Source organism: Sipha flava, unplaced genomic scaffold (assembly GCF_003268045.1).
Source record: "Sipha flava isolate LNK unplaced genomic scaffold, YSA_version1 237_pilon_pilon, whole genome shotgun sequence".
NCBI classification, from domain to species: domain Eukaryota; kingdom Metazoa; phylum Arthropoda; class Insecta; order Hemiptera; family Aphididae; genus Sipha; species Sipha flava.
Window position 1 is genome coordinate 409,131 of NW_020272879.1, and position 18,079 is coordinate 427,209.

The window sequence follows — 18,079 nt, forward strand, 5'->3', positions numbered from 1 at the left end:
GGATTTTTTTCTATGACAAAAAACAATTCAACAAATCTTCAGTCCCGTCACTATGAATAAAAGTAAAAATCAGTATTTAGTTATTTAATTCATCAAAATAAAGGTACTAATCTCAAATATTAACCTATTAAAATGAACACGTTAATAACTACACTTTAATTTACGAATAATAATTCGCATTGCAATATTTATACTTGCTGCGATGGACCAGAAGTCTGGAACTCCACATACAACACATATTATGAGTTTACCGATATTATATTAATAACAGTTCACTTTGTTGCAGCTGCAGCGAGACACATATATATAATTTGTTCATACACTCTCAGTATTAAAGCGTCGTCCTTCTTCGACATGTTGCAGCTGAAGAAAAAAAACAACGGTTCTCGTACGCATTGATGTGCTTGCATTTTCAAAGATGAGGGAGAGGGATATAGTCTCAGTTAACTGAAATTTGTGATAAATTAATTTGTTGTGTTTAATTAAAAACTGATAATGTATAATAATTTTAACTGAAAATTATATTAAACTGAAATATATTTAAGAATAGTGCCGAATAAACACTTGTGGGAATCTAGGCGTAAGAATGTGAAGTCTTGGGCCTTCTTGGGGGAATTCAACTCGAGAAAGTAAAATTGTTAGGAACATTGACAAAAAATAACATGAAAAGAAAATATTAATGTAAATGTTATTTAATTACAACAATTTATTTGAATAGATACTAAAAAATATTGACCGATGAAAGGTCTGTAGATTTAATAGTTTACATTCGTCCTCACTAAAATTTCCATTTTTATATAAATTTTAAGTTGAACTTTTTCTACATCACTTGCGAGAATATAACTATTAATATAACAATATATCAATTTGATATTTGTAACGTAAATGAAATACACAATTTTTTTTTTTTTTTAATATCAATTACTTTCGCATATTACTAATCAATGATAAAAAATATAATCCAAAAATGATAAATTTTAAAAAAAATTCGAGGTATTAAAAAATTATTCAATTCATTTCCGAATTAATATAATTATTAATTTTAAATTCATTGGTGTTCCCAGTGACGGTGCTAGAATTTGCGAAGCCCTGGGCAAAATTAATGTTGGGTCTTATAATTTATATTAATAAAATATTTTAAGTTCAGTTAAATCAGAACCGCGGAGTCTTAATTATAATTTAAGGCGTGGGGCCCTGGGCTACTACACCTATTGCCCACCCCCTCGCGTTATTCCTGGGTATTCCCATAGGGCAGCGATTCCCAAACTATGCACCACGGTCCTCTAGGGGCACCATGACCACTTTCTAAGGGCACCACGATCTGCGGTTCATAACAAATAGGTTAAAATGTATAAAATTGTTTTTATTTATTGTTTTCGTTAAAACTTTATAAATGATGTAATATTTTCTATAGTATAATCGGATATTCTCATTTTAACCTTATAATATTTCTTTATGATAATTATAATCATAATAACAATAATTTTTACTTATCTATTTTATAAGTTTAAAAATGCATTAAGTTGAATTTTATTAAAACTAAGAAAATTGGTTATCAATAGATTTTTTTTTGTTCTCTTTAATTTTATTCACAGCCAGGGCACCGTAGCTAAATTGGATCCAAAAAAAGGCACCGCGGAAAAAAAGTTTGAGAACTGCTGCCATATTAACATGTACGTTGTATACTCTCGTCTTAAAATTCGACTGCTTTACGTTTATCAACGTCGACCGATTTGGTCGATTAAAAAAGTTGAATAAGTGTAGACGAGAATCGATTGATGACGATCGATACCCAAGTTGACGTCGATGGGTGTCGACTGGAACCCGTATAAAGTCGGTCAAGATCAAAAGGTTTTGATAAAACCAAATTTCTATGTCTACATCATTCATAAATGTTGCTCGTGTGGATCAACATTGATCGACATAGAACAAATCTGAATTGAAACAGTGTGGACATCTTATTTGTGACATTTTATTTGAGACGTTCAGTTTTCTCTCAGACAACCAGTATATAATGAGTATGTATCACACGCTGAACTTGATTCATGAACAGAACGAGCTTAGGTTATCGTTTAATAATTTTTAACAAATTCTGAATAATTGGTTAAGACCAAAAGATAAAATTTTAGAATTGAATTCCTGCAAGTTGTGTGCAAGATTATAAACAACTATTAAAAAAATGCGTTCAATAATTGTACAAATTCAACTTTAACAAAAACTCAGTTAATCGCGAAATTCAACAAGGAATACATTTTATGCCTAGCGAGTATTGCATTGATGTACCTACATATTTTGACACTCTTTATAACCGTTAGCTCACTTTAATTACCCACTTATATTTATTATTTTATTATATTATGTTAAAAAAATATTTTGTTTTTTTTTGTGAATTTTAATATTTATTTATTTTATTTTAATATTTTTCTTATTTTAAAAAATGTTTGTAAAAAATAAAATAATTTAATGTAAAATTATGTTTAAATTCATTTTTTTTTGGTTATTTATTAGAGTTTTTAGGTAATATATGCATTTTTTTTAAATGGCAACTGTTTTATATTTTAAGGGCCTTTAAATCCCAGCTATCGAGATTGCTACTACGCGGATTTAAATTCTCGTAAAATACCTAAAATATAATGTTTATATTATCTTAAAAATTTGAATATATGTTTATAATATTCTTGAAAAATATTAGTAAGATGTTTGATGCCTAAGAAGAGAAGAGAGGATACAAGTAATTAATCTGACATTATAGTCTCTCAAGTACTTTATATATAAGGGACTAAGGGCTCCAAGATCAGTAACCGAAAATAAATCAACACTATATATACATACATAAACACACACATATATACATATACTTATAGGTAAGTATTCAGTTATTAAAATACCATAAATAATGGTATGTTAAAATTTAATTTTTATTACATTACAGTTTTATTTGATATTATTTAAAATTAAAATTTTAAACACACTTAAAGAAATCGGTTTAATCATATAATTTATATGCTACAAATTAAATAATCAAAGTATACACCAGAAATTCAACAATCAAATTATTATTTCATATATTTAACAATCTATCTAAAATAAATATCACAAACAATGAATACAATCAAATATACATAAGTTAATCATGTTATAATAAAATAAATAAATACCTTTACACAAGTTGTAATACAGATGGTTCATGTATAAATTTAATGTTTTTTATTAAAATTTTACATACCTGACTAACACCAAAACCAATAACAATTTAAATTAATTACTCTTGCTGTATTGATTGCATCCAATAAAGTGCATTTTTGATTTCGTATAACTTAGATCTATGCAAAAATGTAGTGATCAATTGATACTCTGTATAGGTGCGTTGTTTAGTATTTGAAGTAGACAACATTGCTCCACCTTCACACAATACTTTAGTGGTCAAGCACAACATCCATTGCAGTACCTGATAAATAATACAAAGTTCATAAAAAATTATAACATTTATAAAACTATATTTTTAATTAATTATAAATATTCAATTTTTACGCAAAATTTTTATAAGTTAAATAAATTTAAAATATTTAATAATATAATTTCATTATTACAGTTACAACTTTAAATAAGTATTTATAGTATTTATTTAAAAACTTATTTTTACAATATTAATAAATACTATAATTGAATTTTTGATTTAATTATTTTATTAAAATTAATTTAATAGTAAATATTTTGGGATAATGAGTTAGGAGTGCAAATAAATATTTGAAAAATCAGCTTACAATTTAACTTTATGCAGTTTATCATAACTGTGTTTTGTTTGTATATCACTATAACTCAACTACATTTATAATTTATCTATCAAGAGGGAAAAGATTTAATCATATATATTATTGGAGATCATTGTTGGTGTACAAATATATATATATATATATATATATATATATACATTAATATATAAAGATACTCATAATATGAGTATAAAATTATATAATACATAGGGTGTCTCAAAAAGAATGCAGGATTTAAATCTACAATAAATTTAATTTATTTCTATCAAAAAAACATAACAAATTTATCATTCTCTTCAGGAGAAGTTAAGGTTTAACAGTGAAAAAAAATATCGGGTATATGACCTTCCCTACTAGTTATACAGGTAATAGTTCTTTCCATACAATGTATCATCACTAGATAACACATTGCCCCATCAAGTTCGTTGAGGACACAACAAATTTCTTGCTGAAGTTTTAAGACATTTCAAACTTTATTCTGATAAACTCGTGACTTAGTGTATCTCCAAAAAAAAAAAAAATTAGACAGCGTCAAGTCACAAGATTGAAGTGGGTAACTTTGATCTCCACGCAATGAAATTAGTTTGTCTAAGAACTTCTTACGCATCAGAGTGATTTTCCCACTTCGATCTTGTGACTTAACGCTAACCAATGATTATAAAAGAAAATGTGACCCGTTCAACTTTCTGCCCACAACTATAAACCCCCCTAGCTCCCTTCTTGATTCAACACTGGTTTTATTTAACATTAGTCTCAGAAAACCCAGTTAAGTAGTTTTAAAAGAATTTTGCATTACCATTATGTAGTCACCCTAATTGTGTATTATAAGTCCAAAAGTCTACTACACATATGTTTGGGTTCTTACAAGTAGGTAAAATAGAACAATATTAATTATTATTATTAATGTAATATAATATTAATATACTTCGTTACTAGTAGGCATCACATATTTTGTATACCAAGATGATGGAGCCCATAAGTATATTTGACAAACAGTAGCAGCAAATGATGCATCTAATCTCTAAAAGTATAATTTGTGAATTAGTTATAAGTTATAACTAATAAAGATTAATAAGTTATCTAGTAAAAATTATTTTTCCGTTTTACCTTGGATGTAGATTTTTTTAATAGTGAGTAGATTAATGTACGAATAATTAATGGTATTTCACTTCCAAGTACTGGAAGATCTTTTTCATCATATGTAGAATTTTGCAATAATGGAGCTTTACCTCTTTCATAACTATAAAATGGATTAATACCAGAAAATATTTCATATGCCATTGCACCAACTGCCCATGCATCTGCTTTTGAATAATCAATATACCCAAATGTACCTGGTCGAGCAGTGACAACCTAAAAATAATTGTGATAATTAAATTTATTATAATACATATTGTACACTAATAATAATAAAAATAATTAATAAGGCATCAATATTATACCTCTGGTGCCATTAACGCAATATTTCCACCACGATCTGTATCCGCAGTTTTATATGGAAGATTAAGGCCATTAGTTTTATCAGCAAGACAACAACCAAAATCTGTAATCACTAATGTAGGACATACATCATTACCCTCAGAGACATCTAATAAGACATTATCAGTCTTTAAATCCCTAAAAACAAATTTGATTAATATTAAAATAAAATACTAATGTTTTAAATATTTATACATACCTGTGTGCCACGTTATGATTAGACATATGAGCAACAGCTTCTAATAATTGTGCAAGTAAAATAATTCTATCCCTAATACTTAATGGTTTTGTTTTTGCTAAATATTGTTTTAAACTCATACCATACCTAAATTATAAAGGAACATTTAATAATTACTCTAACAGTATTTATACAGATATTTTACCTTTTCATAACAAGAAATAAACTCATATTTCGACCATAGCCTTCAGGATTAATTCTAGTAGGTAGAGCTTGAGGATATAATGAATGAGAATCCATTAATTCTGGTACATAATCCGCAAAGCACGAATGCATCACAACAATATTTGGATGTGGTGGTAATGTAATTAAATTTTTTTCATAACTATAAAAACAAAGCATAAATTATATGTTAGTATTATATAAACCATTTACTAAACAAATAACTTAAATTTCAATGTTTAAACAATATTCAAGATTGAATATTCTTGTCTTGCAAGGGCATCAGAAAAATGAATTTCTAAGATTTTATAAAATACTTTACCATTATAATAAATAAAAATAAAGTCAAACTATTATTACATGAATATTTAATTATAATATTTATAGCGATTTCTAATATACTTAATACAATTTAAAAAAAAAAGGGTATTTGTATTTCAAAATTAATTGAGATACAAATAGATCATTTTTTTTTTTTTTATATTATATTAGATAACCACCTGCAAATTAAAGATTTATCTTTAAAAGAATATTTTTCTTCACAATATGAAAGCACATAATTCAGCAATCCAAGATAAAATAAATATGGAATAAGTATAAATATCATTGTATAGTGCCACCAAAATACCTACATGTTATTTATTAAGGTTTATATTTATCTTAATGTAATAACTTTTATATGTGATACTCTAAAAATTTAATTTTAGAATTTTAAGTTAGAGAAAAAATAAATGCACAACACAAAGTAATTAATCTTACTTTCTATGAACAAAATAAAATTGAAATGCAAATTTACAACATCTTTATCACATCCAACAAATGAAAACATATTATGAAAAATATCCTTGATATAGTAATAAAAAAAAATTGAAATATTAATGAATTAAATGTATGTGATATCTCCAATAACCAAAAATTAAAAAAAGTGTAGCATAATAACTATAATAATAAGTATTTTAAACAATTGTATTAGAAAATACTGATAAAATATTCAATATTATAATAAAAAAGGCCTGTTCTATTATACACAAATAATGTGTATTATGTTTAAACACATTTATAAGGATAATAAATATAATTTAAATTTGAGATATTTTAGAATGATTCATAATGTTATTACAGACTAATTAGGCTATTTTCAATTTATGTTAATTTGTATAGCAATTTTAATAATTTTATAGATTATGTATTTAACCATTTTATTGTTTTTTATAATAACTAGCTAAACAATAGTAAAATAACTAAAAATAACCCAATAAGCCATTGTTGATCAGTTTTAGAAGAATTGTGTTGTATACAGCGAGATGGAACTGTTTCTCTGCTCATTGCACGTAATATTGACATAGCATTACTTTCAGCATCATAGTTAAACATCATTTTGATAGCCAAAGGATAAGTTTTAACTGATGAATCTTGTTTTGACCTCTCACCATTATCTGTAAATTAATATAATTTTAAATAATTGATTTACAATACAACGATAATTATAATTATCAAATTATAAACTCTTAATAACTAATTAAAATAATAAAAGTTTATTATTGTTATTCACTATTATTTATAATTATTATATAAAGAAAACCATAATTTTTTGATTTGATTAATAAACTATAAAAACGAAAATCAATGAATTAAAATGTATTATTAAATTATATTATTGTTTATCCGTATTTACCATTAAAATATATCAAGATGCAGATAAATTTTATCCAAGTCTTTAAGTATATAGTAGGTATATCAATATTAAATAAAGTTTGCTCCCCATAAAAATTGCCAAGTTACATTCATGATGTTAATGATATAATTAGATATGTTTTAATATTTTTTCTAGTTTATATTTTTAATAAAGTTCATGTTAAAGTTAGTTAAAATGTTTATTATTACTAAAATGATTCAAAAAAAGGTTAATTTAGTTAATGATTAATCAAATAAAATAAGTAAGTAATAAAAATTAGTCAAATAAAACATTAATCAATTGATTAATTATACCATGTAGAGTAACTAAATTAGTCACATAATACTAATTATATATTACAGTCAAGTCGGGATAAGTCAAACCTCGATAACTTAAAAAACTTAACAACTTAAATTTTTTCTTATTTCCCTAGAAATTCTCATATCACTTAATGTATTATTAGTAATATCTTGTTAGCTTGAATATAAAATTGTGAAAAAAGCTTATTTGATGTATATTATTGTATCTGTTATTAAACAATTGTCAATCATTTAAAAAAACCGGATTCTATTTTAACGAAGAGCAGTATGCTGGTGATATATGTTTAGAAAACAATGAAGATGATGATGATGGATATGATTGGCAAATTATAGCAGGTAAACTTAATATCAAACAACAGAATACATTTCAATCGCTTGCTACAATCAATGATAATGTTTTAGTCAGTAGACTATTATTTGATAACAAAATCATGGGTTTAAATAATAGATTACTATTAAATATAAATATATCAAACAATAATTCCTGATGAGCCTAAAAGAACTTTAAATATGATTACGGTGAATCAAACAATGTCATCATTACAAACTGTTAAGTAATTTGTTGAATCTGTTAAAGGCATGGATACTATAATCAAAGTCATAGGCAAATTAGAAAATGTTGAGATAACATTTATGTATATATATTTATCATAACATATTTTATCGTAGCATTTTAAAATAATATTTTATTACATAACTCTAAGTTTCGATTTAGTTTTGATATTCGAGTTAGGTATCTCAAAGTGAATTGTTATCCCCCTTCAACTTAGAGTTATCGCGACTCAACTGTATTAATATAATTATTAATTAATATATTATAATAATATTATATATTATTAAAATAATTTATCGATGAAATTAGATATTTTAACTAGTTTCCATTTAATTAAAATTGTCATTTAGTTAAAAATATTTCACAGTTTCAAATTATTTTAATGAAATTAGTGCTGTTTATAGGCACTTGACATCTTTTTATAGAAGTTAGAACATTAGAATATAGTATAACCTAACTTATTAAAAAAATTGGTTCATTTATTATATTAAATTCAGAAATATTAACTGATCTACCCAACTTCTTCAATCAGAATAATTTTTTGAAAATAATATTACAATGCTTTTAAGTTAAAAACTAATTTAGTAATACCATTTACCAACATCTGTATCACTTCTGACCTAGAAGTCTTGCCTTTTTTATCTATTAATTACAATATGATTGATACTTCAGGCTAAAAATGTGTTATAATATATTATAATAAATTAATATGTAATAACAATATAAGGTAGTTATCAAACAAAATTATGAAAATGATAAATACCTATGTCTTCTATTTTTCGTGCCTCATATATAACTGCATTATTTCCTTTGGCAATGACAGATCCTAGTTCAAATTGCTTTAAGCCCAATGATGATTTTAAAATTAATCTTTCAGCAACTGTTAAATTCTTTTGCATTCGACCAACAGCTTCCTAAAAAATAAATAAATACACACATATATATATATATATATATATATATATATACATTTACAAATACTAATATAATAAATAATATAATTATATATATTATATATAATTTTTTTATAAAAATAAAAAAAATATTTACCCTGATTTCCCAACAAACACCTTCCAGCTGATTGTCATTAGTTAACATACCATTACCAGAAGCTAGGCTCATTCCAACCAAGGCAAAAAATGGTCTAGAGTTTCCATACATAAGCTGTCTAGCTGTACGCCTACGCAGGTCGGCTGACAAAGAGTTAGTTACCCGACTCAGCAGGTTGTCAACAAATGCCCTCCTGGCAAGGTTCCATCGGTTTTGCCAGCCAGAACTCTGTGGGCTGCAACGGTTACTGACGATTGGATTCACTGCTAGGGTGTGAGCGTTTCGTGGTGCCACCCTGGTACGCACCAGTAACTGAATATCATTGGTACGGCGGAAACGCAACAACGCCATACCATTTCTATAAAATATGTTCACTGAGAGTCGGAGAGACATTCAAAAAAAAAACCTGGATTGATAACGGAACTGCCGTTAAAAAACGTCCATGACGCATCAAGACAACTTAAATACTAAACGTATATCATAAAAATAGAATCTGATTTCAGTTGACATTGTTTTCATGACAAGAGTAAGGGCATTGAGTAATAATACCAAGAGTAATGATAATATTTTTGTTTACCAAACGAAATACCCATAAAATTATAAAAAAGAATATAATTCACCACTGATAAGAGTTACCATATGATTTGATAAGAAATAAGAATGCGTATATGAAACTGCGCATGCACGGAATCAAAAAGTAACAACCGTTGCGATTGGAGAAATTTTCTGTATTATGCTTCATCGACTGTACTTTCCACGAATGAAGTACTTGGTTTTGAAATCATCACTTGATGTGTTTCACAATAATTAGGATTATTGACCGTGTATTACGTTATGGCTTAGTAATATTCTCCTAACTTTACAGTCGTTTCTTGTTGCTGCCAAGGAAGAACGTTCGTCGTTCTGTTGCTTACTATTTGTCTCTTTTTTTTTTTTTCAAAGTTTTCATAGTTATTTTCAAATTCTAAGTGAATAATTAAGTCATAATTCCTTTAAAAATTAAATAACAAATTTCAAGTGAATACGAAACGCATTCTAAGGTAATATGAACGATTTAATATTTTGTAACTTTTTTGTCTAGGTTATGTTTCAAAATATTTTTCACTTCATTCGCATGTGTGTATAATTGTCGAGGTAGATAGAATTTGTATGTAGATAGAAATCTACCTTAAGTTAATTCGATCTTATGAAGTCTGTAAAAACCATTGTATTAATGATTTTCATTTTACCTAATCAATAATTATTGATTTTTCATTGTCATTTGGCCTTTGTTTTATTGTGTTGTATAACCTGTTATTGCGTCATACATTCAAGGTTTCCTTTGTAATCAGAAATCTGAATCACCAATTCATGAATCATAATGTCGTCTCTTCATATTAATTCTTAAATTATTATAAAAATGTTTAAGATATTTAATTTTTGATTAAACATGTATAAGTATACTAATCTATCTTACTTTTTTTCTTAAGATATTGTTCCTCTTATTTTTTTTCTCTTACGTCTTCCCCAACTATTTAGGGTCAGCCACCTTTGTCTTAAATCTCCACTTGTTTATATTTCTTTATCCCTTACGTACACACCTACAGCCTTCATATCATTGTCGATTTTATCCAACCATCTCTCTTTTTGGTCTTCCTCTTTTCCTTACAACTTTCATTTTCATAACAACTTACTGCATTTGTTTTTCTCGTCTCATCACATGTCCAAACCACCTTAGTCTATTTTTTCCCATTTTGTCTACTATAGATGTTATGCCAATACTACCTCTTAAATGTTCATTCCTTATTCTATCTTCTCTCATCACTCCATTCATCATTCAAAGTATTCTTATTTTCACAACATATACTCCTCTATTCTATTATTCTGTCATAAAATTTACCTTTCAACTTCATTGAGATTCTCCTATCACATAAAACGCCCAATGCTTCTCTCCATTTCAACTTACTCTATTTAATCCTATGTTATATATCTATTTCAAAGCTTTCGTCCTTTTATACAAACGTTCCTAAATATTTAAAGTTCTTAACTTATCACACCACCATTTATTCTCCTCATAACTTCTTGGTATCTTCCTCCAAAGTCATACTCTATTTTATTTATATTAATTTTCAATCAAAAAAAAATAATTTTAAAAATTAATTAATTAATTAATTTTCATCTTTTTAAATATAGTACAGTGAAGTGTCGATTATCCGCACTAATTAGGACCGAAGGGGGTGCGAATAATTGATTTGTGCGGATAATCAAAAAACCATTGAAAATTGTAATATAAAGTTAAATACTAATTTATTATATTAGATATAATACTAAACATAATTTTCATAAATAATATAAAAATTACACACACATATATATATTATAACATTATAATACATGATATAACATAACAAATAAAAACTGAATTAAATTAAACTAAAAATAAATTTGTACTCAAATTTTGTAGTCTGGATAATTGACCCTCCACTGTAATTCTAAATATGATATTGTTCCAATTTAATAATTTAAGTTAAAAATCACTTGAAGACTTTATCTCAAATATAATTTTAAAATTAAAATATATTTACCCATATATTAATCAATTATTATAAATATTTTTTTTATTTACTTAAGTATAAAAATATCATCTCTTAGCCTATTTAATCTTAGGTTTTTTAGATAACTATAACTATTTGATAGACTTTTCATTGATTTAAACAAAATCAATACAATCCATATGGAGACCATAGACAATAAGAACATATTTGTTTATTTTGAACATATTTAAAATTAAAGAATCAATTATATAACAATTTTATTATATTATGACTAAGTAATATTTTTTACTTTAATTTTAGTTTCAAAATGCAAATATTTGTGAAAACTTTGACTGGAAAAACCATCACTCTGGAAGTAGAATCATCGGACTCTATTGAAAACGTAAAAGCCAAGATTCAAGACAAAGAAGGAATTCCACCAGACCAACAACGATTGATCTTCGCTGGAAAACAATTAGAAGATGGCCGCACATTGTCTGACTACAATATCCAGAAAGAATCCACCCTTCACTTGGTACTTCGTCTTCGTGGTGGAAACATTTAGATACAGATCTTTTAAATGAGAATATATAAAAACATTTGTTAAAATGCTTTTTCACCCTATATAATTACAATTTTAATTGCTTTTTCAGTAGTTATAGTGTAATTGTAATATAGTTAACAAGCATTAATATATGACATAAATTTTGGTAATTCTGCATTTATTCTCAAAATAAATAAATATCACCACTACAGTTGTAAAATCTGTTTTATTTTTTATAATAATTTCCCTTAAATTCACCTTTTTCATATTTACCTTTGTTTTTTATTTTATATAAATTAATGTATTTCATTATTTTATTATATATATATTATAATTCATTAACTATAATCTTTGACCTTTATTGAATTGTCATTACCTAATAAATTTCAAATCAAACTGAAGTTGGTATTCAATAAACATTTTCTTTAATGTTTAGTGTATTAAATGAATGAATGCTACTTCAAATTTAATGTACTTTAACTTTTAATTTTACACTGTACTGAATTATGGCATTTTGCACCTTGGGCATCAGTTTGTTTAAATCTCCCTAAAATTCAGAACATGAAATTATTTTACTCTAATTTGGTATTTATTTTATTCTCTAGTAAAAGTATGAGTTGAGTAAGTGGTTTACCTTTTTCCCTGAAAATTGTTCAACTTATGGTTTTATCTATACCAGTGATCTCAAACATACAGCCCGTGGGTCACATAATATGTGACCATATGGCCCGCAATAAAAATACATTTTGAACAAAAAAATTTTTTTTATGCATCCTAAATATCTATATAAAATATTATCTGACGTCCAGTCAAACGATGAAACGTAAAATTGACCAAGACGGACTTTTCAAGAAAAATGGAGCTATGCATACTTTTTTATTAATTCTATTCTCTTCCAATATGTTTGATCTGTAAACAAAGTGTATCCGTCATGAAACATTAAAAGACAAGACGCAAATCATGGTAAGATTTACGATAAATTTGTAGGAAAATTACGCGAAGAAAAATTTGAAGAATCGTTCTAAATGTTTAAAATGAAAACGTATTAATAAAAGTTTAACCTAAGATGGCGTACTGCACGATTAGGGGTTTCATTTTCTTTTCCGTGTTAAGGTTTTGTTGTTCGCAGCATTTATTTAAAGACTAAAGAAAGTCTTAACGTTAATAAAGAACTTGAATTTCAGATTTTCTTCCCCATGTATTTATTATTCAGTAGGTACCGATTACCTGTATGGTTTATTTAGGAGATTTGAAGGAAGACTCAATCTAGACGACACGAAGGGAATTATTAGATATACGTAATTATTTTTTCGTAGGACAGTTTGTACATTATAATGTCATATGTGATGCGGTGTATCAATATATATATATATATATATATTAATAATTTATATAAATTATTTGTTCACCAAATCTAATTTTTATTTTGACGATGTCTCTGTGAAATCATTTTCGGCTAATAGTAAGACCCATATGAGTCGTCCAGTTGCAAAGGGTAGTATGTCCAAACAAATAAAGTTTTCACAAACAGCAAAAAACTGATATTTCCATTAATATTTTATAAAACGTCACCATTTTTTTTCCATAAATATATATAAAAAAAAAATATTTTACTTTTTTTAGACTATAGAAATCGTGGATAAGTAGTTTTTTAAATAATTTATATTTAAAATTGGACATATTCCCTTTTGCAACTAAAATATGGACATACTACCTTTTGCAACTGGACGACTCATATGATAGCTTCATGTTCTTCCCGTCAAACCCACCACAGGTAAAGATCAAAAGTAAATATACTCTGAGTAGCCCACGAATTCGTTATAACCCGCTCATTGCTTTAGCACCATAGACATATAAAGATAACTTTTACGTGTCTATGCTCAGCACCGAGGTACGTATTTTTTATTCCATATATATATTTTTTAATCTCTTATCAATAACTCTCGAAATCTTAAATATCAATTTTTGTTCTTGTTATTTGTGTAGATTCTAATTTTTGAGATTTAATTGATTCCCGAAAGTATCAATTTCCACCACATATTTAATGTCTGATATTGTGTTGGTTATGATTGTAATAGATTGTTCGAAGCGATCATAAATTGATTGCTCGACGTCTACATACATCACGTATTCGATACATGTTTGTTGCCATTTAGTGATGTTTACATATTCTTGAACACAGCACTGCTATTTTCGATCCTCTAACGCACACAACGTACATATTAAACATACACGCACTCACCTAATTCGTTTGAACAGAGTATGGCACCTAAGACTTCATCAGCTACACTTCGTCTGAAACAAGATTACGTACGGTTGAAAAATGATCCAGTGCCGTATGTAGTTGCTGAACCAAACCCGTCTAATATATTGGAGTGGTATGCTGTGCGAATGGAAAAGTGTTATTAATAATTGGTGATTGAAACTATTCTGTGTGTGATTCAGGTATTATGTGGTAAGTGGGCCCGATGATTCGCCGTATGCTGGTGGTTATTATTTGGGAAGGCTTGTGTTCCCCAGGGACTTTCCATTTAAACCACCCAGCATTTACATGGTGACGCCCAATGGTAGATTTAAAACCAACACTCGCCTGTGTTTGTCCATTAGTGATTACCATCCAGACACATGGAATCCGGCTTGGAGCGTATCTACCATACTTACTGGACTGCTCAGTTTCATGGTAAGAACTATCATTTTAAGTCACAAGTCTTTCAAATTCAATTTAATCGCTTCTATGCTTATATTTATTTCAGTTGGAAAATAGCCCTACAATGGGTAGCATTGAGATGACTGATTATGAAAGACGTCAGCTGGCTGCTCAGAGTTTAGAAGCAAATGTACGTGACGAAAATTTCTGTGAACTATTTCCAGATCTTACCGTGGTAAAATCAGTAAACATAAAATTCTATGCATTTATAATAATAATTTATATTTATCTTTTTGTAGACAATTCAAAAAGAAATAGAAAAACGAAATTTAGCTAGAGCTAGTGAAGAACAATTGCCAAGCACAGATAGTAGCCAACCAGAAAACAATATTTTTCACTCAGTTATCTATAACAGTGTTGTAATGGTTGGCTTTGCATTATTTATTTATTTGGTCAGATATGTTTTATATAATATGAATGTTGAGTGAAATTTCCTACTCATTCCCTCATTCCCTCTATATTTTATTAATTATTAGATTATTTTAATTTTATGTTTTAAATAAAATGTTGTGTTACAAGTTGAAGTTATGTGGGGATGGTCATTATACATTGAAAACTACTGGTCACTTTAGTTTATCAAGGTAGATTAGATGATCAATTGCATTAAAACTGGACGTTATACATTTTTTTTAATTGACTTAAAAAAAAATAACTAAATATTAAAATAAAATATACTTTTTCAGTTTTTTTTTTAAACTAATTATAAAATAATAAAGTATTTACCCTAGCTGAAATGTACTTCTTTGATTAGATAATATCGTGTTCTGATCAAAGCAACAACTTTTTTTATTATGTTCATTAAATGGTATCACTTATTTGTTTAACATCTATTCCAAATAATCCAAATGTCTGGAATAATTTGGTTACTGGTTATTTAATATTCCACACAAATATTTGTATGAACACAAAATATTTATAATTGTTATTTTTTTTTTAAGATAATATTTTTCGTGTGGAGAATACTTATGTTATACGTTTGTTGATTATTTATCTGAATTAATTGTTGCAAAATTCAATCTGATTATTTAAAATATGTTTTGGTGTGATTATACTTAGTCAATAAAGCATTTTACATCAATGTAAATAATTTTTGTATTATATTGGTTTTCTTTAATTAACCATAGTTTTATACAAGTAATTTTTGTATCCATTTTGAGCGAATCATTTTCATACTACATATTTTGTTTCAATGCGATAAAAATAAAAATTATAATACTGTTTTTGCAACAAATAATTCAAATATTTTTTTTTATTTTTAATAAAATATGTGAATTTTTTTTAAAACAAGAAATAACAGTTGTAAAATTATTTTAATTTCTGATCTAACAGTATTCAACAAATAAAACCTCAAAAATAATCTATATATATGATAAATATAATATAAATATTTTAAATGATTTTATAAATTAAATACAAGATATAATTTTCGATAGTTTGAGACAAGTAGCATATTTTAGTTATGTATTTCACGTTATAAATATATGTATATATTGAATGCATTTTATATATATTTATTCTATTTATTTTGAATGTCAGATATATAATATATGATGTCCATGTCATCAGCCTTCAATCCAAAGATATTTAAGAATTTTTTTATGTAAACATTGAATGTGTATTTTGTTTCAAAATTAGATTCTAAATAATTTTTCATTATTATTTGTGTATTAAATATACTGAAAGGCTGGAAATATGAAAATTTCATAATATAAAATCTTTGTCAAATCAAACATTTTTTCCTTTCTTTTGGGGAAAATTTTTATACAGTGAGTATATGAATTATTTATTTTTTATTTCAATCATTTGAATTGGTATTTTTCATTTTTATTATATTTGATTAAGGAATTTTGATTTTGATATTTCACAAAGAGTAAAATAAATTAAATAACAATTATAAAATCAATCAACTAATTAATTTGAAAAAATATCAAAATAATTGTGTGAAACAAAAAATAAACTCAACTAAATCAACTTCATCATTACAGGTTCTACTCGAATAATTTTAGAGTAATAGCTTTTAAACTGTAATATGTCTACACTGAGATGTATACATTAAACGTCAAAACAAACACATAGAATGTTTAAAAATATTGCTAGTTCCATATTATTGAAATTAAGAGGGATTTTTTGGCCTTCACATATTTTTATTATTCTCCTATTTGCGGGATTCCTATTTGTATAAATATTAACTGATTAATTTTTATTACAAATCAACTGAACAGCTGGATATTGAAATTGTTCCATTTCGAAATTTTACATATTTGTAAGACTAATTACTACCTCAAGGTCAAAAATGTTTAAATCTGTATAATAGAAGATGAACCAGTAATACATTTATTCAAATGATTATTTAGGATAAAAAGTAAAATGCACAGGATCAAACAAATTTTTTTTATTTAAATAACATTAAATATAAATTAAGTAGTAAAAACATTAATCATAATATACTTAATATTTAAAATTATTTCACTCAAAAATTAAAAACATTTTGGAAATTCTAAAGTTATATAATAAATAATAATGCTAATTTCATGGCTTACAAAATGCATATATATATATAATATTATTGCCCAAAAATAAAATATTCGGACAGTTAATGTGATGTGTTGTAAAAATTTGATATAATCATTAATTAATATTATATTTTTTATAAAACCTGCAATGGTACAATATTAATAATTAACTTATGACTTCGATAATTCCCAGTAGATAGGTTTTCACATAAATTAGCAACTTAAAATGTTGAAGTATTGTTGTACCATATGCTTTATTATCTCAATAAAAAATAATATTTGTATTTAATGTTTGACAATAGTGGTTTATTATGAGATCTTTGATTAGTTAATTTATCAAGTAAGCCACAAATATAGCCGTGTTTAATTCTAAGAAATATTAAATTTTAGATGGTAATAACTAAGCGATTCAAATTTAATTTTATAAAAAAAACAATAATACATTTTAATTGTCTCGGAAGTCTGAAAAAACATGAACTAATAAGTACAATAAACAATAACATAACAATAATTATTGATTAAAATATAAAATATCAAAATAATCATAACATT

The 18,079-nt window shown here is 26.0% G+C and overlaps 3 protein-coding genes across 3 annotated transcripts; 2 read left to right on the forward strand and 1 right to left on the reverse strand.

Moving 5' to 3' along the window:
• Positions 1-3,137: 3,137 nt before the first annotated feature.
• LOC112683911 (serine/threonine-protein kinase PINK1, mitochondrial) lies at positions 3,138-9,847 on the reverse strand. The gene is made up of 9 exons (XM_025555119.1): positions 9,251-9,847; positions 8,964-9,114; positions 6,905-7,088; positions 5,636-5,815; positions 5,452-5,577; positions 5,216-5,390; positions 4,881-5,126; positions 4,699-4,794; positions 3,138-3,448 (listed from the first exon to the last, which is right to left on the reverse strand). The coding sequence occupies exons 1-9, from the start codon at positions 9,641-9,643 to the stop codon at positions 3,263-3,265; spliced, it is 1,737 nt and encodes a 578-aa protein (XP_025410904.1). The 5' UTR covers positions 9,644-9,847; the 3' UTR covers positions 3,138-3,262.
• Positions 9,848-10,109: 262 nt separating this feature from the next.
• Positions 10,110-12,477, forward strand: LOC112683914 (ubiquitin-like). Its single transcript, XM_025555122.1, has 2 exons — positions 10,110-10,290; positions 12,085-12,477. Exon 2 carries the CDS (start codon positions 12,092-12,094, stop codon positions 12,326-12,328), a length of 237 nt encoding a protein of 78 aa, XP_025410907.1. The 5' UTR covers positions 10,110-10,290; positions 12,085-12,091; the 3' UTR covers positions 12,329-12,477.
• A 1,774-nt stretch (positions 12,478-14,251) lies between these two features.
• On the forward strand, positions 14,252-15,538 carry LOC112683913 (ubiquitin-conjugating enzyme E2 J2). The gene is made up of 4 exons (XM_025555121.1): positions 14,252-14,685; positions 14,753-14,987; positions 15,061-15,189; positions 15,254-15,538. The coding sequence occupies exons 1-4, from the start codon at positions 14,570-14,572 to the stop codon at positions 15,440-15,442; spliced, it is 669 nt and encodes a 222-aa protein (XP_025410906.1). The 5' UTR covers positions 14,252-14,569; the 3' UTR covers positions 15,443-15,538.
• Positions 15,539-18,079: the final 2,541 nt, after the last annotated feature.

Coding starts and splice junctions, on each gene's coding strand:
- LOC112683914 (XM_025555122.1), top strand. CDS start 12,092: ATGCAAATATTTGTGAAAACTTTGACTGGAAAAACCATCACTCTGGAA.
- LOC112683911 (XM_025555119.1), bottom strand. CDS start 9,643: ATGTCTCTCCGACTCTCAGTGAACATATTTTATAGAAATGGTATGGCG. Junction 7,089..8,963: donor ACGAAAAATAGAAGACATAG/GTATTTATCATT, acceptor ATTAATTTACAG/ATAATGGTGAGAGGTCAAAA. Junction 5,816..6,904: donor GATCAACAATGGCTTATTGG/GTTATTTTTAGT, acceptor TTGTTTTTATAG/TTATGAAAAAAATTTAATTA.
- LOC112683913 (XM_025555121.1), top strand. CDS start 14,570: ATGGCACCTAAGACTTCATCAGCTACACTTCGTCTGAAACAAGATTAC. Junction 14,988..15,060: donor CTGGACTGCTCAGTTTCATG/GTAAGAACTATC, acceptor TATTTATTTCAG/TTGGAAAATAGCCCTACAAT. Junction 15,190..15,253: donor TATTTCCAGATCTTACCGTG/GTAAAATCAGTA, acceptor ATCTTTTTGTAG/ACAATTCAAAAAGAAATAGA.